The 16,051-nt window shown below is 39.1% G+C and overlaps 1 protein-coding gene across 1 annotated transcript in view; it reads right to left on the bottom strand.

Annotated features, from left to right (window-relative positions):
* LRRK2 (leucine-rich repeat kinase 2) overlaps window positions 1-11,361 on the bottom strand; it is a gene marked incomplete at its 5' end in the record, with an annotated part of 58,056 nt that extends 46,695 nt beyond the window's left edge. The window contains 5 exons of the mRNA XM_009073389.1: window positions 778-909; window positions 3,911-4,045; window positions 5,711-5,845; window positions 7,371-7,459; window positions 11,255-11,361. Coding sequence (XP_009071637.1) covers window positions 778-909; window positions 3,911-4,045; window positions 5,711-5,845; window positions 7,371-7,459; window positions 11,255-11,361 — 598 coding nt within the window. The remainder of the gene's footprint in view (window positions 1-777; window positions 910-3,910; window positions 4,046-5,710; window positions 5,846-7,370; window positions 7,460-11,254) is intronic.
* Window positions 11,362-16,051: the final 4,690 nt, after the last annotated feature.

The raw sequence follows: 16,051 nt of genomic DNA, 5'->3' as shown, positions 1-16,051 counted from the left end.
AGGGCTGCTTAGGCAACTGCTCACATGGGTTTTGTAAGCAGCAGTGGGGAAAACATACTTATTTTCATTTGAACTTCCTCTTCTATGGCTCTTGGCAACTGCTCAGATCAGTTTATTAGCAGTCACAAGTGAGAGCACAGAGGTGCTAGAAGGCATAACTTTTTGCCACTGGCATCATTTCTCTTGATGTGACACTAGCCCATGTAAGCCCAGGCAACCAAAGTACTTTTGCTCAAGGCAAGGCAAGTCCAGGAACCAGTGGCTCTTTCACTGCTGCAGCACAGGGGCCATAAGATGGGCACCATTGCTGTCAGGAATGCAGCACAGGCCTCTGAGGATAAATGCCATGCAAGGAGGAAAAATACAGTCTTGGAGAACACTTTCCACGTAGTTCTGCAGCACCAGTTCTTTCCCCACACATTCAGCACTGCCACTTCAAAAAATGAAACCTAGAAGTCATTTTCTTCCCTTCTACAGTAACTTTATATAGAATGGGATCTACTCATTTCCCATTCTCATATTGTGTTCCTCTCCCTTTTTTGTCTCATTTTCCCCCCACGCTTGAGCCTTTATGACAGCTTCTCATTGTTATTAATGTTTAACACAAAAAGGATACCAATACTGACTGTGGCCAGTGTTACCTCAGCATGTTTACACCATTACAGAGGGATCCACACACCACCCTGAGGATTAACTGGAGTAGTAACAGCCTTTGTTGCTTGTAACGCTGTCAGTTAACACAGAATAAGCTGACTATAAACAACTTTGGGAACTTACCCAATGTTAGCTTGTGCAACAAACAGCAACTCACTTCCTGAACTGTTTCACTCTTGGGGAAAGTCTTCATTGCTTCCACTATGACATTGTAGCAGCGAACATTTCCAGACATGAGCACTTCAACATTGCTGGCTAAGGACAGAAACAGAAACAAAAACTGCTTCTTAAGGGAAAAAAAATAGTTGATTTGAGTCTAATCCAGACTTCAGTTTAATAAATCTGTTTGGAAAACTGGGCTACGTTTCAGTTTTTGCCTTGCAACTTGAGTCTTGTCAGAGAAGACATTAGCGACTACACACTCTACAAAATAATTCATAAAGTTCAAAGTTCAGATTAACATTTATGGATTTGTTTCATTCTGTATCAGGCCATGGAAGAGAAACCTCCTCATTGATTTTATGCAACTTTTTTCTTATATGTGAAAAAAACTGTTTTATAAATACTAATTCAATCTTATTAATGATGTTTATAACACAACTGTGATCAAGTACACATTATATGTTATTTCAGTAACATACAATCACGAAACAATAGAGAATTTTCTTCTCAAACGACTAAATATGTTTTTCTAAGTTTTCCTGCTTTTTGGAGGGCAAGTTAGGAATTTATTATTTTAATTTAAATAAGTTCTACTGTACACCTCCTGTGTACTGAGGGTACAGAGCTCTGTACTGAGGACAGAGCAATGCCACATACAGCAATTTAAGACAAAACAGCATCATGGTAGGTCAAACACAGTGTAGGAAAACATCTTTGTAGTGTGTCTATCCAGGGTATAAGACAGAATATGAACCCAAAAAATATTGCCTGAAATCCTGACCTCAGTGAATGAAAGGGAGTCCTGTCACTGACTCCAAGGGAGTTAGCATTACTCTCCTGTGATCTACAAACTTCCTTAATTGTTCTTTCCACAGCTTGGCTTTTCTGGATACAGCATAAGAGAAATATTCACAGCTCTATTATTAAGGGTAATTAGTCTTTTTAAAGGAGCAAAATAATACATCTCTGAATATCAGATAATGATAACCTACAAGTTGTAAAAGCAAGCTCTGAGTGGGAAGCATTTCTGAAGCAATGTTTGATAGTGAAGGAAGGTACCACCTTTCACAATGCTTTAATCTGTGATTTACGTCATTCTCAATTGAAAACACCTTTTTTAAGATATATTCCACAGAACAGTATTGCATCACTTCACAGTAAGTTATAATCTCACAGGCAACAATTATGAAGATATTAAAATATTCAGAAGATTCCAAAATTGATTACTACAGAGAAAGCATAATCAGATGCATTTTAAACCCCTGCAAGATCCAAGCAATTTGCAGGGAGTCGTCATTTCCCAGAACAAGCTACAGAAAAGAAGGTGGTGGAACATATCTCATTTAATCCTAACCATCAAAACTTGGTGACTGAGGTTCTCACATCAATTGATGAAGAGATCTGAGCACTCTGTATGGTGATTCATCCCAGCTGTAACAAATATCTGGTTTAGGGTTAGGTAATTTGCTCTTAAGGTGCCTGTTTCTCCCTACTACCCAGAGGAAAGCCTGTCTGGGATGGCCAACATCTGTGATCCCCTGCTCCACCACAGACCTCAGAGGACAGTCAGCACCAAAGCATTTTTCTTAGGCCATCAACACTACTGTGATACAAAAGAGTTCTTGTACACACATTGGAATAAACCCTTACCCTTCCATTTCTCATGACATGTGAGCCAATCTACATATGTATTAGTGAAAGAAGGCCCAGAGAGGTACAACCTTGATGCAACTCATTTGGAATAGAGACTTGAACTTCAGAGTATGGGGAGACATTTTGCTGCTGGGTAAGCTACAGTGTGTACTTACAGTGAATTATCTTCTCCATGGAGGCCTTAGAGGAATGTATTATCTTTCAGTTATTGTGGGATGTCACAAACCAAGAGTATGATTGCTAGCTTTGCCCATCCATGTGCAAGCTGTCTCTGTTTCTCTGATTATTTTCAATCTTTCATATTAGAAATGAGAGTGCTAAATACCTACTTTAGAGCAGGTATTTTTCATGCCCTTCTCCTGTTACATTTCATATAAGTATTCCCTATTTTTAAAAGCACTGAAAATCTGGCATGCTCTTCCCTAGAAAATATCAGTAACTTTTGGGCTAGGGTAAAATTATTTCTGACTCATGGAATACTTTTTAACACAAAGTGAAAGAGCAAGAAGTTTGAGAAACAGAAACTAAACAGCTTGGAGTCTGATGAAATGTGGGGCACTTCAGTCTAGTTCTTGTTTACTGGCATACATGGGGCCAGCATGGTTCCTATAAAGCCAAACAGGATGTATGAGCAAGGCTTTGTGAGGAAACACATTTGCAGGAGGTACAACATTTTGTACCATGAAGGACATGGAGAGCAGAACTCTGAGCTTGCCAAAATTGTGACCACCAGCAGGAAGCTGCCAAAAGCTGCCTCTGTGTCCACAGGATCAAACTGCTGTTAACAGATTGACACAAATCATCGAACACATTTCTCAGGATCTGATTTTGCCAAGAACAGGGACTGCTGTTACCAGAAGACAAGATGTAACAAAGATATTTTCTTCCAGTCTTATTGCACAACACCTGAGAACACTGTCAGACTATCACATGCTGCCAATTCTGGTCCTTGCAGACACCACTGAATGATCAGAGAGGGTGTCTGAGTTCAGATACCTTTTCCCAGGCCTGGCCATTGGATTTGTCTGGGCAACTTTCCCCTTGTGGAACTCACTTTGCCAACAATGTTCTCTACCTGCTCCCCCCAAACTCACTGAAGATTTATTTAGTCAATAAATATATCTTATTTTTCAAGTAGTAAAAGCTGACAGGGCAGGGTCTTGAACTTCAGTCTCTACAACCATGATAAGCATCTTTGTTACCAAGCATAGAAGTTATTTTTCTGTTATTTATGAGAAATTTCTGTTTTAATGGCTAAATATAAAAAACATCCCATGAAAAACAAAGTATTTCCCAAAGAAAACAGAAAAGTGATTTGTCTGGTGACTCCCAACCAGTTCTGATTGTTCTCACAATCACACAAAGACTACTTTTTACAATCAGAGAAAGCATGAGCTATGGGAGATGAGGAATTGAAAATAACTTCTAATAATACACTTACGTGGACCAGCTAAGGAATGCAATGAACAAAGTGCAGGAAGAATCACCTCTTCTTTCTCTGGAAACTCTTTAAATACTTTCAGTATGATCATATGATCTTTGCTTTCAATGAATTCAGTCAGCTGCTCTTCTGGAACTAAATTGGAAAGCAAGAGACACAGTATGTTTTGAGGAAACAATTCATATCCTGGTACCACATGGGGAAAGACAACTGTTTTTATCAGAGTTTCCATGTATTTTCTATGTTTCACAGAAAGTAAGGTACTATCCTATGGCTCCTTTTACTGAAAACTGAGCTAATTTATAAAAGGCCTTTTTCTAGCCTATAGTTTATGTACCTGAGTTCTGGCTTTTAAATGCTACCCTGTGGATCAGCATTCTAAAAGAAATCTTCAGCCTTTCTCACAGAGGGAACTTCAGGTATTCCAAACTCAGACACTACAGAAGTGAGGGAAAAGCTAAGTATACAGGGAAATAAATTTGATGGAATATCATTTTGCATATTCCATGATTTTTATTTCACTTCTCAATTTTTTTGATAGTGGAGTTCTTTCCATTTTCTGCAGTCACACTTTAATTATATCTTACCTTAATGGCTTAAGGTCTTTTCATCCCCAGCCCCTGTTATGTGCAATGAACCAGATAATGATCCAGGTTCACAAAGAACAACACTTTAAATTTCATAAGCAGAATCATTTTCTGAATCTGGTTCAAGCCAAGGCTAGGCAAATATTCACATTACAGTAACTGTAAAGGTGGCTCAGAGGTAAGAAAAAGTAGGCAGGAGCAGCCTAGAACTTGTTGTATTAGCTCTGCCATCAAAAAGGTACACAGGTCTCTACATGGGTTAGTCTGTAGGCCTGTCAAAATCAGGCACAAAAAAAAAAATAATCTATGAAGTTCAGACTTTTGTGGAGACTGAAGACAAAATACAGCAGGACAAAAGTATTTAGGGAGAGTGCAAGAACACAGAAGATAGTTCCAAGCACACACGTGTGGGATAAAGACTTAGGAAAAGCAATATAAAATAGTGCCAAAAAGAATCAATCTGAAGAACCAGAGACTATCTTTGAAGCAAAAGAGTACAGAGGAGTGATAGGTTTCTCAGTATTTATTTTGAAACAAGAAATTCCATTGAAACAATCCAAGAAGCACTTCTGGCCATTACATGCACACAACTTTGCAGAAGTTCAATACATGCTGACTTCATTGTTTAGAAGAAACAGAGGAATACCATACGGATATTCATCTTTTGGCATTGTCAGGATCAAAAGCAGAGCCAAGTATTTTTCTAAAGTACAAACATTTTGCTTTAGAACTGTTCGTTTAGAAGAAACAGAGGAATACCATACGGATATTCATCTTTTGGCATTGTCAGGATCAAAAGCAGAGCCAAGTATTTTTCTAAAGTACAAACATTTTGCTTTCACTTAGAACTGTTCTTGTGTTACTAAAATTTACCAGTCTTTAAACAAACAATCCTGGTTTGGAGAATGAAAATCAAATGTCACCACTCTTCATGTCAGCATTACTAATGTTGAATCCCATCTTTTCAGTTAACTCTAGAGTCAGAAATGAAGGGACATTTTGATTTTTTAAAAGATTTCATATTCGTTGCTCTAATTTAGAAAATTTGTGATGTTGCTTGGCAAGTCTGTTTTCTGCTGACTCATTTAAAGAACAGATATAATACACAAAACAATTTGGAATGCAAACATTCAGTTACTGCATTTCAACAAACATCTGCAGTCCCCTCCCAATCTATACATTTTTCTAACTTAAGAAACTAAGATATAAATACCTTTCTCAAAAAGTTTCTGTAATGCTTTACATCCATGTTGCTGAATCTCTTCATTTTTAGGGAAGGTGTGCATGGCACTAAACACCAAGGAAAACACATCCACCTCTTCCTCCAGGAGCAGGAAAGCAATTATGTCTGAATAGCAGAAGAGATTACATGTTGCACTGATTAGTTCTCAAGGTTTTCATTGAAGCAATGTACTTAACCATCAAAATCTAAAATTCTTTAAGACTCTGACAGTTCAAACCCAGGTTTGTATAACCCAGGCTGAAATTATCTCCTAAGGTCGTATTTTTACAATAGAACTGATCAAACTTTATTGCCAAAAAGACAGTTTCTCCTCTTCACTCTTGCTCTCACCTTGCACTGCTTTGGTACTTGCCTGACCCCTCAATGAACCAGTTCAACTCCACATTTGTAGAGGATTATCCCATCAAAATAACCCTTTCTGCAGTCAAAGCAAACTGAAAAGTTTCACTAAGTAAGGCTGATGGAACAAGGACTGCACTGCCTGAGGAAAACAAAAGGGGATTTGAAATGCACCTGTCAGCTACAGTGAACCATGAACTCAGCCCATCTGCACCATGAAACCACATTATCACCCTCTCAGCCATTCCTTCAGCCTGAAGCTGAACTGAAAGGCCAATCTCACTGTTGCTTTTATGACACAGAAAAGAATGCTACTCTATAGCATGTGCAGGCAAAAAGATTCAGAGTCATGCCAATTTTTCAGGCTTACAGCAATAACCCCAATGCCTGTCCAGTGACACAGCTGCAGTCAGGGCTGTAAGAGATCTTTCTAAATGGCACTCACACATTCAGTCCCAGGTATGGTGCAATTCAAGTTTACAGACATATGGAAATAAGAGTACTAAGAGGTTTTTCTGACAAGGTAGAATTTCAAATATTTTTCTGAAGTTAGGGAGTTGAAATGAGAGTTTAAGTTTCATTCATCAACTGCTGAGAGGAAGAATAACAATCAGGAAGAAACTGTTACCAAATACCCAGTCAACAGTTTAGGACCCTTTTGGATACATCACAATTAAAAGAAAGAAGCTGCTGATTACAGTTACTCATTAATGATCAGATTTTGCCATTACTATTGCTATTATTAATCACACAGTGTAATGCCTTATAACAGGACCTGTACCATATAATGTTATATGCTAACTTGAATAAAACCAGCAGAATCTCTCCCTTAGGGTGTCTCTAATTTCAACAGAAGATCAAGAATCTCAGCATGAGAAAAAGTCTTCAGTACCTGATAAGATTAGGCCTCTACAGAGCAGAAAAGTCAGAGATATACTAACCACTGCTAAAGGAAGCAAGTCAGAATGGCACCAAATTTATACTTTTGTAAGAAAAAATAATCTCTTATTTATTTTACTTAACAGCAAGTACTTGTGCCTATGCTAATAAAAAGTGGGCAGAATTAACTGGTCATGTTCTTCCCAGACTTGCAATTTGGAGAATCACACTTACCTGGGCAAAAAGGATGCAAACCGGTACTCTTATTACTTTGTATGCAAGTACAAATGGTAGGTGATTTCATGGAGCAAAAGAGAGAAAAATCAGGTCTGACATCTACAGTCACACACCTTATATCACAGTTCTGTGTTTAAAAAGCTTAGACAGAGCAGGAAAGTAAAACACACATTACCTGACATGAGGAGTAGATTTAATGCTTTCAGCCCTGTTACTGAGAGGTTTATATTTCCTTTGTAGACTGTAAGCATTTTAAGAATCTGCCTAAAAATTAAAAACAAAACAAAAAAAAAGGAAAAAAAAGAGTTAAGGCTAAGGAAATATTAACATACACAACTTACAGAAATTAGCAAAAGCTTCAAAAGGTCTCAGTTACAGTAAGCAATCAAGGGTTTGCTGGAAGAAAAGCAACAGTTTCCCAGCTGAAGAATTTGAACAGTGCCTCGAAGAACTCCACCCTAAGTGTCAACCACACAGCACTTAGGTAATGCTGGAGAAATCACTAAAAATAAACATTTCCCAGACTACCAATTGCACACTCCTTACTTTCTGAGTGGCCCAACTTGAGACCCATGAATATTAACCTCTAAAATGCTGTGTCAGAGTCAACCAAAGTTGACTTGTTAAACAGAGAGCCAAACAATGCCAAGTGCTGCAAAATCCAGGGCATGTATCAAACCGGACACATAAAAATTAGCTGGTATTTTTAACATATTTTGCTCAAACTACCATCAGTAAAACAGTGGCCACAAAACTGTAACACCTCTTCAATAAACAAAATTTTACAAGCATTGATTTCACACTGAATGAAGCAGATCTCAAACGGGGGGAAAAACAGATTGCACAATTCAAAACTAAATTAAAATTGATAGACTAACACACACACAACCCCCCAAAGAAACTTGGTTTTTTTACTTTTTTTATTTTGGAGAGCTTGGCTGCAACTTTAATTATCTTCAAATCTATCTAATAAAAGTGAATTGTGCAGGAGTTTGTGATACTTCAGTTGATATTCTTGACCTGTCTTGAAAAACATAAGCAGCACTTAAAGTTTCATCCCAATTTCATTCCCCAGCTCTGCCAATTCAGCAGTTTGGCTTGCTGAAGTCTAATTTTATAAACTGGAATGAATGCATCAGTGCTTTAGTATGACGTTGCTAGTTTCTCTCTTCTCTGTTGCAGCACTTCTGTTGTTGCTATGATGAACAAAGTAGATGTCAGAGGCAGAATCTGATGGGAGAGACAATATCCTTTACCTTTTGCAAGATAGGAAATTATACCAGTATTGGTCTAATAAAAGAGACATTGTTCATATAAGCATTGCCTTGCTTACATGCTTAGACTCTCAGGAACACCTAACTGCTACGAAAATTTAAGGTAAGTCAGAATACTGTGCTGGATGATTTTAAGAACAGAAAATAAAATCCAATTCAATGCTGGAGTTTCTTTGCTTAAACTGGCAAAAGATAACACAGTGAAACGTGTATATGCACACTCTGCTCTCCAGACAAGGAGAGATGGTGGCATTTGGGTTCTCAGTCCTGAGGCAAATTCTTGTCCCAGCATTACAGCTCACATGTATGGACTAAGTAGTAAGGTGATGAATCAAGGAAAACAAAGATCACCCTAACCAAGCTGGCACAGCAGCTAAATAGACACCCTTAACCTGCTTTAACCTCCTGATTAAAGTGCTCTGGTCTTAAGCATTCCTGATGCATTTCATTGTGTGGTTGCAGGTGTGTGTGCACATGCATGGATCTGTACAAACTGTACATGGGGTGAGGATTCCTTCTCCTCCTTGCTCCACTAGTGTTCAAGGCCAGGTTGGGAGCCACCAGGATGGGGCTTTGAGCAACCTGGTCTAGTGGAAGGTGTTCCTGCCCACAGCAGGGGGGTTAGAGCTAGATGATCTTCAAAGGTCACTTCCAACCAACCCATTCTATGATAAGTAGCTGTGGCTTAGACTTTTGTACTCCTTGCATCCTGCAGGAATGGAAAACCCCACTGAGTTATCAAATGCCCTGAAGCCATTAAAAGTGTCTCCCAATGACTCATGATTTCTGCTGTGGGGGAGGAGCACTGCTTTGTCAAGAGTGCATTTTATAAAGAATGATCTGTTTCAGTCAAGTGCTGATATACAAGGACATGAGCTGGCTCAGTATACTGCAGGGTGAAGTAATTACACTCTAAAGCATGTCTACCACAAGGAGACAATTCCCTGCACATACCCTCCCATTTCAAGTATAACCAAGAATGAGGCTGTAAAATTTTCTAAACCTCTTCTCCTGTGTGAGAGTTTGACGTAAGAGATTACAAAAGGTCTCATGAAGTGTCTTTAAGCTTGTAGACAGGATGCAAACACACTGAAGGAATTTCCTTCCTTTCCCTTCACAGTGACAGCAACTACTTACTTATTTATCACACTGTCTGTCAGGAACACCTAAATCAACACCAAACTGCTGTTTGCAAACATGACTGCAATGTGGTCAAGTTGGATCACAGCTGAGAGGAAAGAAAGAAATGCTTTTTCTGCCTTATGATTTCTATTCTCCTAAAATAGTAACACACACAAAAGGGAAAATCTCTTGCAGAAAAAAAAAAAAAAGACCTTTTCTTCTCTACCATAACTGTTTCCTGCCTTGCTGCAAACAGCATGTATTCATTATGGTGCAGTTCTAGTTCAATCTACACATGAGGAACAGGAGATAAAATTTAGCTGGCTTGCTCTGCCTTTGGCACTGACAAACACCTGAGACCACTCCCCCTCTAAGAACAAGTTTCCCCACAGCAAGGAAAACTGTCAACAAGCCAGACAGGGATTCACAGTTGGCTAAAATATTGGTAGTGGAAAGGAATTGTGTACAGCAATACTGTGATCAGATCTTCAGTGAGTTTGAGCTTGAAAAGGATGTTTTGTTCAACCACACACACTGTGTGGGCTCTGAGGAGGCTATGGGAAAGAGCAGCCTCCAAAAACAATTCTTCTGGGACCCAAGAATGAACAGCAACATCTCCAGCTCTCAGAAAAACTTTCAGTCAATTAACAAGCCTTTCAGTTGCCAAAGAAATTGTAACTAGCTTGTAGAGCTTCAGCTCAGCTGTTTCTCACTCATGAGATGCAACCCAAATCACCTCTTTCCAACAAAACCTGCCAACACTTCTTTCAAGGGAGTTCACTCCCCTACCAACCATGTGTTCTAGCCACTACAAAACAAATAAACTCCACAAAACCAAAATGCATCTCCATGCTATCTTACTACAGCAACCCTTCCAAGGAAGGGTATGGGGAAGATTATGGAGGCAGATTCACTAGGTGATAAGACTGGAACTTCTTGTGGTCATCATCAGCCCTCAAGGCCGAGAACACCACACCAAACTCTCCTCCTCCATTTGTATCATGCCTACATCTACAATTTGTGCTACTGAACAACTACTCAGCTAACCTATGTGGGTTTTCATCCTATTTAACCAGAGTCATCAGAAACCACTTGCTTAGGCTTCCCTTGACAGCTAACAGGGAGACACGAGCAAGGCCAAACCACAATTTATTCCAGCATAACTTGCTAAAAAGATGGAACAAACCATCCCTTCTGAAGGTAATTGTGTCCACTGACTTCGCAGGTAGTTGAGGTGATCAGTTTACATACTTAATTTTTAGACAATAATATTAGGTGTGACAAAACCTCTTCTTGATTTACACTACCTTAGGCTTGCAGATATAATCCCTCACATTTGGAAAGAACACACACACACCCATCCAGGTAATATTACATCTGTCAAAATGGTTGCTTAGGATTTTTTGTATTCTTTAAATGGAATTTCCTCTATTTCAATTTGGGCCCATCCTATCACTAACAGCCTGGCTCAGTCTCCTTTGCTTTCTCCACCAGGAATTTATGTACACAGATAAGATCCCTGTTTGTGAGAGTGTCCCCATGAGGCTGAAGAAACCCACAAAAAAGCAGATATAATAACTTAACATACATTTATTTCATTGCCTATATAAGCTGTCATGATAACCAAGCATTCCAGAAGACACTTAGCATACAAAATACTTACTGGTGAACACCCACTGCTTCCCAGTTCTTCCCAACACCCTTAGGAGCTATGTTCTGAAGAGTACTTGGACAAATTTCTATGAGTTTACAAAGAAGTGACCAACCCATCTGTAAAACAAAAAATGCAGCTATTTTAGAATAGCTATTCTGTTTGGAGCTTCAATGTTGTCTTCTAACATCCTTGGCTTTTGGAAGATAGCTGTTCTGAAAAGTTACCCAGCAAAATCAGTAAGGGAAAATTAATTAGCACAAGACAAGACAAATGACACAAATTAAAAGATGGAGGCAAACCACATCTGCTAATGATTCTGAATGCATTGCTTGTATTGCATCACTCAAACCTGCTTCAGCACTGCTTGAGGATAAAGGACACATAGTTAAATCAGATGTTGACAGAAAAATATGATGTGATCCACAGTATGTCAGCATGGGCCAGGGAAGGCCCTTGCACTATCACAGGTAGTCCAGCTTTATTGAAGAATGTGTGTTTCCATAAGAACTGCCATTTAATTGCAGATTATAAGGAGAAAGTATAGGGTTTTAAAGGTGTCCAATGTTTTAAATGGGGATGAGGTATATAAACAATACAACATATTTCCTAGTCTCACCATCAATCCTGTGTGCATTCAAAATGTAATGAAGGCAGTGAAAATTTTGAGATCATCAGGAATGAAAGAGAATTAAACTCAATGTATTTGTTCTTAACTACCTGCTCCATCCTATGCAAATCCTTTGACTTTCAAGCTTCTCTAAATAGTGCCAAAACCTAAAAATGATCCTCTTTGATCTTTCACATGGGAGAAATCTGCTCTCTTATGAATGTCTGCAAGCCAACAGGGTTGAATGAGCTGCAGGGAGGATGCAGTAAGCAAAACCTGCTTGGATTAACTGATGAGCAAAAAACCCTGCTGTACTGAAAGAGAAGCAGTGAACTGTGAAATGTCAAAAGCCGAGATGAAGCAGATTTTACAGAAAGGAATTAAAAGAAGGCATTGATCATATAAATAAATATTTTACAAGGTGGAGTTAGGCCTGTGTGCTTTAAGAATAGGGTCAAGACAGGAGATATATAAGTATGGCACAAAACCTAGCTGTGTAACTGGGTCAGTTTTCCACAGGAGAGTTTTGTAAAGGAAAGGGTTCAAGATGGGACAGCCAACAACAGGAATGTAAATGGTTACTTCCAAAGAGTTTAACTGCAAAGTTCACAGAAAGTGCATGATCCCTAACCCTGTAATCAGCAAGACTAGAGACATGGAATTACAGGTCTGGGAGTATAGAGTCACCCATAGGAACACCACTGGCTTGAACCTAGACAGCTTTCCTGACAGCTTTGGTGAGTATGAAAAAGGTGATGTAACTCTCTGGGAACTGGAATTCTGCTTTTGCCTTTCACAGACTTGGTTGCATGGGCTATGTTCACACTATCTGTAGTAGTTTTGCTTCTGTTTCAGTTTAGATTTGCAGAGCCAAATGTTTTCAGCCAATTACAACCTTAATGTCTGCAGATTGAGCCTGACCATGAGCTAGTTTCAACGCTCTTCTCTTCCTTGGATAGCAAACTGGCTTTTCTATATGAGTCTACAAATCCATGAGTATGGACACTGAGGAAGATTAGGCTGGTCTGCGTAACTGAGTCCTGACTAAATGTGGGTGCAAGGAATGGTCTTAGTAACCATCAGTCCTCCCCAAGATGAGGATATGCCATTACCTAATTTTCTATATTCTGAGCAAAACAGTTTATCAGTGACAGCCAATCAGGTACAAATTTCAATTTTAATTCATAAACTGTATTTCTTAGAAAAGATTTTATTTTAGAAGTCTCATTTCTGGCCATCCTAACTGTCCTTATAAAATACAGAACCCGATGAAAATTTGCTTATCAACTTCAGAAAATTCCTTTTGTATTAAAACTGTTTCTAATGAAATTTATATTCTCAAGAAACATTTTTATTTGGATTGCTAGGACTCCAAGTAGTGACAAACATTTTAAAGAACTGTGGCTCCAGAGAAGGCCAATGGAAACATCTGACCTGCTGACACATGGTCTATTTTACAATATTAAAACCACACCCTAAGATAACAAAGACCTTATTATCTGTTCAATAATTATGGAAGAAAGTGATGGTCTTCTAAATAACAGAAATCAGGAAGGTTACAGGGAAGGATAAAAGTAAGCAAAGATGTCCTTATAAACACTTGAACAGGTCCTTATACACAGAAACAATTGATGGCATTGAAACTCTTGTGATTTTTAAATCAGACCCTCTTAATTTCTAGCGTGCAATTAATTTATCTTACACTAGGTCACACCATGTATGTGAGACAATAAAGCTCTGCTGACTCTGCTTTACTCAAGTGTAAACACATTTTGCTCTAGAGACTGCAGTTGCTCCAGTTATTGCCAGAGTAACTGCAGAAAACTATCATATTTACTTAAACACATCTATTTTACTTTCAGGCACTACTGACTTTCCAGACCTCCTTACTTCTGGAAAAGCTTGCAGGGTTTATGTCTGCAGTCTGAGTTGCACTAGTACTTGCAATATTGGTCTACTAAGCAAATTTACTCTGTACAAGTCAGTGCAACAGCAGCACAACATGATGCTTTGTAACCAGTCGAGGAAGGGAGGAAAGGAAAATTCTCACAGTTATATCTCTGTGTTTATTCTCTTATGTGAGTCAATCATTTTTTTACAATGCCAAAAGCAAAAGAGGTTGATTAATCCATTTATTCAATGAAAATTCATTAGCAGTGCAAAGAGACTGCACTGAAATGAGGAGCTCATTATTTCCCTGCTGTAAGGTAAGGATTGTACATTCACAAAGACTGTAAACAAACAAGTTTACAAATAAGACAGAGCTTTGCTAACATATCCTGAATGCTTGTAAATATCAGAACTCAATTTTACAAATATGACAGAGCTCTGCTAACATATCGTGAAGGTTTGTAAATATCAGAACTCAAGTTTACAAACAAGACAGAGCTCTGCTAACATATCGTGAATGTTTGTAAATATCAGAACTGAATGTGAAGGAAGAGCTGCCTACTACATTATATGAGGAACAGGATTAGAGCTTTGCACTATGAATTTCACACTCCAATACCACACAGCAATGCAAAGGAGCTCCAGAAATTCTAAACTGAAACACTGTGTGACTGCAAATGTAGGCAGAGAGAAGATTAAAACATTAACTTTAAAATTCTGCATTAAATCAGAGTGAGGTAACTGAACACAGTTAAAATGAAAGTCAAACAATCACTATCCTCCTTATGCAATTCTGAGAGTCTTGCGGTGTCGTTTCACACCTACTTCTGGTTGTGGTTGGATTTCATGTTTTACTTCCTAGTCTAAACTTCTGGGCAATGATTTTGTGAACTGCTACATATGTAATATGCTTTGTCTTGAAAACAACTGCTGATTCATCTTTCTGCATTTCTTAATGACTTGATAATCAAATAGTAAGATAAGTAAAAACTTCAGGCACTGCACAAATATTTAGTCTTTCAAGAAAACCTGAGATCACTGTTATTCCAGATTAATCACTACACAAATACATTTAACTATTTTGACCTGAATTTTGAGCTTTTGGCCTTTAGCTAAGGTCTATCAGACAATAAATAAAAAAAACCCCAAGCCAGAAACCCCATAAAAGGTTATTATTTAAGAGCCATTTGCAACATAATTTATGTTTTGCCTTCTAGTAAATTGAAAAAAACAAAACCTGCTGAAAATATCGTAATCATACAAATAGGCTTAATAATAAAACAAACATCAACAACAAAAGGATCAAGCAAGTTGCAGAGCAATCTGGAGCCTATAAACATCCTCTAAGCATAACATAGTCAGAAATTAAACACATGCCTGCCAGGAAAGAGCTGTTTCAATATGACAAGTCTGGCAGATGTACCATAAGCACAGCATCAAATTGTGCAAGTACCACACCTAATTTAAACGGATCAACGCTAAGTGCCAGGAGCAGGCAGAACTTTAACTAGCAGAACCTACTGCTACTTAAAAGATTCTCCCCTCCCTTTCCAAACCTGAGTACAACTCTCAATCACAGAATCATAGAATCATTCAGGTTGGAAGAGACCTCAAAGATCAAGTCCAACCCTACCGTGGTCACTAGCCCATGGCACTAAGTGCCACATCCAGTCTCAGCTTGAAAACCTCCAGGGATGGTGAATCCACCACCTCCCTGGGCAGCACATTCCAATGCCTGAGCACTCTCTCTGGAAAAAATCTCTTCCTAATCTCCAACCTAACCCTCCCCTGGCAGAGCTTGAGGCTGTGCCCTCTTGTCCTGCTGCTGGTTGCCTGGGAGAAGAGACCAACCCCCACCTGACTCCAACCTCCTGTCAGGGAGTTGCAGAGGGTGAGAAGGTCTCCCCTGAGCCTCCTCTTCTCCAGGCTGAACACCCCCAGCTCCCTCAGCCTCTCCTCATGCCACTTGTGCTCCAGTCCCTTCACCAGCCTCGTTGCTTTTCTCAAGGGTTCTGCTACATGGGCACGAACTCACATCCTAAAATTCTGCTTTGTGGAAACCTTTGGAAATTCTATTGGCTTAACCGCGGCTAAACTCAATATCGAGATGCTGACGGTCTGTTAGATAACGTTACTGGCAATCCAGAACCTCACAGCAGCACACAGTATTCACATGGCTCAACTTTTCCCCTTCGCCTCCTTGCGCTGTTCAAACAGAGCCGCGACGCTCGGTCCCTTTAAACGCCAGGGGAACATCGCAGCACTTCAGGAGGGCCCAGACGAGAGCAAGCTAAGGAGGAATCGAGCCC

This window comes from Acanthisitta chloris, unplaced genomic scaffold, assembly GCF_000695815.1.
Source record: "Acanthisitta chloris isolate BGI_N310 unplaced genomic scaffold, ASM69581v1 scaffold1934, whole genome shotgun sequence".
Classification (NCBI taxonomy): Eukaryota; Metazoa; Chordata; class Aves; order Passeriformes; family Acanthisittidae; genus Acanthisitta; species Acanthisitta chloris.
This window is presented reverse-complemented; position numbering and strand designations above follow the sequence as displayed.